Consider the following 4,418-nt stretch of genomic DNA (forward strand, 5'->3'; position numbering starts at 1 on the left):
CAGGAGTTACTTGGAGGGCGACGCGCGGGCGCCACGAGTGGACTCCCCCACTTCACCCGCACCCCAAGCGCTCCACCCGGGGGCGGGGCCTGTGTTTTCCTTCCGGACTCCCGATCGATCAGGAGCTCCGGGAATTTCCCTGGCCAGGGGGCTCCGGGCTTTTCAGCCCGAACCATGCATAAAAAGGGTTCGCCGACCTCGGGGAGTCACAGATCCCGGGCCACAGGCACCTCCCCGCCAGCTCTCCCGTTCCTCGCACCGCCGCCAGACCCGCCTGCTGAGCCCCATGGCCCGCGCCGCGCTCTCCGCCGATTCCAGCAACCCCCGGCTCCTGCGGGCGGCGCTGCTGTTCCTGCTCCTGGTGGCCGCCGGCCGGCGCGCAGCAGGTGAGTCCTGGCGTCCTGGGGACCCCGGGGCGGGACGCGGCAGGGGTGGGCCCCCCCGCCGACGGCCCCGCTCAATCAGTGAGTCCCTTCTTCCCTAGGAGCTCCCCTGGCCAATGAACTGCGCTGCCATTGTCTGCAGACCCTGCAGGGAATTCACCTCAAGAACATCCAAAGTGTGGAAGTGAAGCGGCCGGGACCCCACTGCGACCAAACCGAAGTCATGTAAGTCCCGTCCCCCGCTGCCGCTGCCGCTGCCACCGCCGGGCCCAGACCCTCCTGTTGCCCCAACCCTGTCCCTAGCCCGACCTCCTGCCTCACGGATTCTCTTCTCTCTGCAGAGCCACACTCAAGAATGGGCAGAAAGCTTGTCTGAACCCCGCATCCCCCATTGTTAAGAAAATCATAGAAAAGATTCTGAACAGGTGAGTTACGATTTCCATGTACACAGGGAACTAGAGCCGTTGGTTAGAAAAACTGGCATCTGGCTCTGAAATAGTAAATCAAGAAAACCCAAGGGTTAGCTGAAGGACTGAAAAAAATATTATTTTCGCAAAGTTGCCATGAAGATTATTAATCTACTTTGATGCCTGAGGATATATCAGTATTTCCGTGTCCTTCTAACCCCTACTGAAATAAGTGAAGATAAATGTGCGTTTCTGAAATACTAAGTAGATGTGATAACAATGCTAAAATGCCTCCTGCCTGTTTTGGGAGGAGGTTTACCTAGGTCCCTAACGGGCTTCAGACCCGAAAAATGCAATGTCTGATTTGGGCACTTGGGGCCTTTAGTCTTCTTGATGAAGAGCAGGGACGTTGCAATGACAACCCCAGTGAATTCAAGGCTAGGATGCCTCTCAACATTATTTAATCTCTTTGAATAATGATAGTTATTTGACAGGGTTGTGTGCAACTTAAGGGAGATTATGAATGGATATTTCTAACCCAATTTGACAATCAGTGAGCATTATGTTTTGGCTCTTTCAAACCAATAATCTAGTTGAGTCCACAGCCCCCTCTTTCTTGGAAAAAATAAAAGCATTCAGGAGTGCAAGTTTTCTGCTGTAGAGGGCAGTTGGTACAGCCAGTCCTTCCCTGAATGGAGGGCTGGGTGGAGAGTAGCATGCGGACATCGCTCCAAGCAAGCTTCAGCCACCAGAGTGACAGAAGAGCCTTCTTAGCACCTGCAACAGTAACCTTTTTCTCATCACAGGGAGAGCACCAAACAGGAGTGAAGTAAGAAGCTCATCAGCTCATCATTGGCACTTCCTGCAGGGTGGTCCCTGCCCTATGAGAGCTGAAAATGAAGAGAACAGCGGTTTTCTTGGGACACCTGGAAAGGACTTAATGTGTTTGACTATTTCTTGAGAGAGTTCTACTTATTTATGTATTTATTTATTTTTGAAAGCTTGTATTTTAATATTTTACATGTTTTTATTTAAAGATGTGAGTGTGTTTCATCAAATATAGCTCTGTCCGGATTATTTAATTGGAATATGATGGGTTTTAAATGCCTCATTAAACTAACATTTAGTGGGAGACCATTATGTGTGAGCCAACTTGATAAATGATATGGTAGGGAATGGGGGGGGGTTGGAATGCAAGCAATTAATGAGGTCACTGTTAGGGTAAGGAATGTATGTGCCCATCCACTTTTTATACTTTTTTGTTTTTTAAAAAATGAATGTCCATTGTTATTTATTGAAATTATCTCACATCATGTGTTCAACATTTTTATGCTGAAGTTTCCCTTGGATATTTTATGTCTTGTGTGTAGGGCATAATGCCTTGTTTAATGTCCATATTGCAATGTTTCTCTTTGCCTTGCAACAGAGAAGTTACCATTACTGTTACATTTTTACAAATGATATGATAATAAAAGTTTTATGAAAAAAATGCTTATGTCGTTTTAAAAAAAAAAATTCTTCTTGATCTTTAGTTCCTCCCAGGCGCCCAAGGTGTTATACTGTGAGACTGCAGGTTCTTTCTAAATCTGTGCCTGCCTCTAGCTGGCACTTCCCTTATATCTCTCTTACTCAGAAAGGTGTATCTGATGCTTTTAGAAAGTACACACTATCCCCCAACCACCTTGATAATTCTAATTTTGAATAACACATAGCTGTTTTTCACACTGATTAATCTATTATTCAAAATTAGTTCTTTACAAACTTTTGAATGTTACTGACACTTTAACATGGGCCTCTGCTAGATGCTTTTGGTAAGCAGTTTTTCCAAACACTTAGGCAATTCTTTCCCGTTTAATGAGATTGGGAGCAAAGTTAGAAAAGTTTCTTCTGCCTTAGAACTAAAAACAAAACCTGTGATATTTTTAAAATGACCTATGGAGATACTGTAAAGTAAAATATATGACAAAAATCGCACAAAAGGCAGGCCGAGAGATAAATAGATTTAGACTATAACATGTCTCTTCAATTGTTAGAGAAAGTATTAAGAAAAAATTGTAGCAAGAACAAATGTTGTACAGGGCAACAACTAAAAGGAAAATGCAAAATTTTGGACTAAATCTGAAAAGGAGATAAAATGGTATAATAGAAAATAGCCAAATAATACAAAAGAAGACAGAAATGAAGGAATAAACCAACACATGAATCAAGGGCAGAAGGGATAAATCTTTACAGTAGAATTGCTAATAATATGAGTATAGTTTCTTCCTTCCTAAAGGTGAAGCTTACTTCCCCTCTCCATGTGAGTGTGGCTAGGCTTAGTGGCTGGTTTCCAAAGAAAAGACTAAGAAAAAGGAAAAACGATTATAGTGGAGAAATGGGGCAGACAATCTTGACCAAGTGATCAAGTATAAGAGGTTCCCTACCTTAACAACCTTATAGTTTATACAGTAATTTGTTTTCTGGTTTTTTTTTTGGATGGAGTCTTGCTCTGCAGCCCCGGCTAGAGTGCAGTGGCACGATCTCTGCTCCTTGTGACTTCTGTCTCCCAGGCGATTCTCCTGCTTCAGCCTTCTGGGGTAGCTAGGATTGCAGGTGCATGCCGCACCTGCCTGTTTCTTGTGATTTTGGTAGAGACTCGGTTTAGCCATGTTGGTTAGGCTGGTTTCAAACTACCGACCTCGTCATCTGCCTCCCTCAGCCTCTCAGGATGCTGGGAGTGCAAGTGTGAGCCTCTGCACTGACCTTTTTTCTTTTTTTTTTAAATCTTTTTACTTTTTTCTAGAAGTGATTCATAATTACTGCGACTGTATAAGGAGTCAGAGCTTTGCTTTAGAATGATTATTTGCATTCAAGGGTTATGTAAACAAACCTAGTAGTTTGTTGAAATTCTACCTACTCCCTACCTGGGGGAACCAGTAAAATTGAGAATTTTTGTTTCTTTCTTAGAGATTGACTGCTTGGAGCTATATGAATGCTCCAGGTGGTCAACCTCTGGGAAAGAAATGGAAATTCAATTTAAGGTCAAAATACTTCAATATAAGGTCTTTTAAAACTTAAGTGATAACCACTGCTTGAAAATAATAACAACAACAGCAATTGCCAGCATTTCTATGGCAGAGAGTACTCTTCTAAGCATTTTACGTATATTGATTCATTTAATGTTTCTAATGACCTTATGAGGAGATACTAGTATTATCCCCAAAACAAACAAACAAAAAAACTGGCGATAACCAGTTATAGCATGTGAATATTATGCACCCCCTGACACAATGTGATGGAAAGACACTTCCACTCCATTTATATTCTTCCAGAAAATCCATAACCTTTGTATACACATAACAAGGACATCATAAAAACCTAAACTAAGGGACATTTTACAAAACTCCTCATAAGTACTCTTCAACATTGTCAAGGTCATACAAAACAAGACAAAACCAAGTTATTTTTACAGATTAGAGGAGATAAAAGAGATATGAGGACTAAATACAATGTAGTAAGTTGAACTGGATCCTAGGATAGAAAAAAAATCATTGGAAAATTTATGAAATCTGAATAAAAACAAGAGTTTAGTTAGCAGCAATGTACCAATGTCAATTTTTTAGTTTTAACAAGTGTACTACAATTGCAT

The 4,418-nt window shown here is 42.4% G+C and overlaps 1 protein-coding gene across 1 annotated transcript; it reads left to right on the forward strand.

The window, feature by feature from the left end:
• The first annotated feature begins 207 nt into the window (after positions 1–207).
• CXCL2 (chemokine (C-X-C motif) ligand 2) lies at positions 208–2,285 on the forward strand. The gene is made up of 4 exons (XM_002745731.5): positions 208–386; positions 485–608; positions 725–808; positions 1,597–2,285. The coding sequence occupies exons 1-4, from the start codon at positions 287–289 to the stop codon at positions 1,616–1,618; spliced, it is 330 nt and encodes a 109-aa protein (XP_002745777.2). The 5' UTR covers positions 208–286; the 3' UTR covers positions 1,619–2,285.
• Positions 2,286–4,418: the final 2,133 nt, after the last annotated feature.

This window comes from Callithrix jacchus, chromosome 3 (assembly GCF_049354715.1).
Source record: "Callithrix jacchus isolate 240 chromosome 3, calJac240_pri, whole genome shotgun sequence".
Taxonomy (NCBI): domain Eukaryota; kingdom Metazoa; phylum Chordata; class Mammalia; order Primates; family Cebidae; genus Callithrix; species Callithrix jacchus.

What these genes read in the sequence shown, in the direction of transcription:
- CXCL2 (XM_002745731.5), top strand. Translation starts at nt 287, where the DNA reads ATGGCCCGCGCCGCGCTCTCCGCCGATTCCAGCAACCCCCGGCTCCTG. An exon ending in CGCCGGCCGGCGCGCAGCAG is followed by an intron (nt 387 to 484) that starts GTGAGTCCTGGC and finishes CTTCTTCCCTAG; the next exon opens with GAGCTCCCCTGGCCAATGAA. An exon ending in ATAGAAAAGATTCTGAACAG is followed by an intron (nt 809 to 1,596) that starts GTGAGTTACGAT and finishes TTCTCATCACAG; the next exon opens with GGAGAGCACCAAACAGGAGT.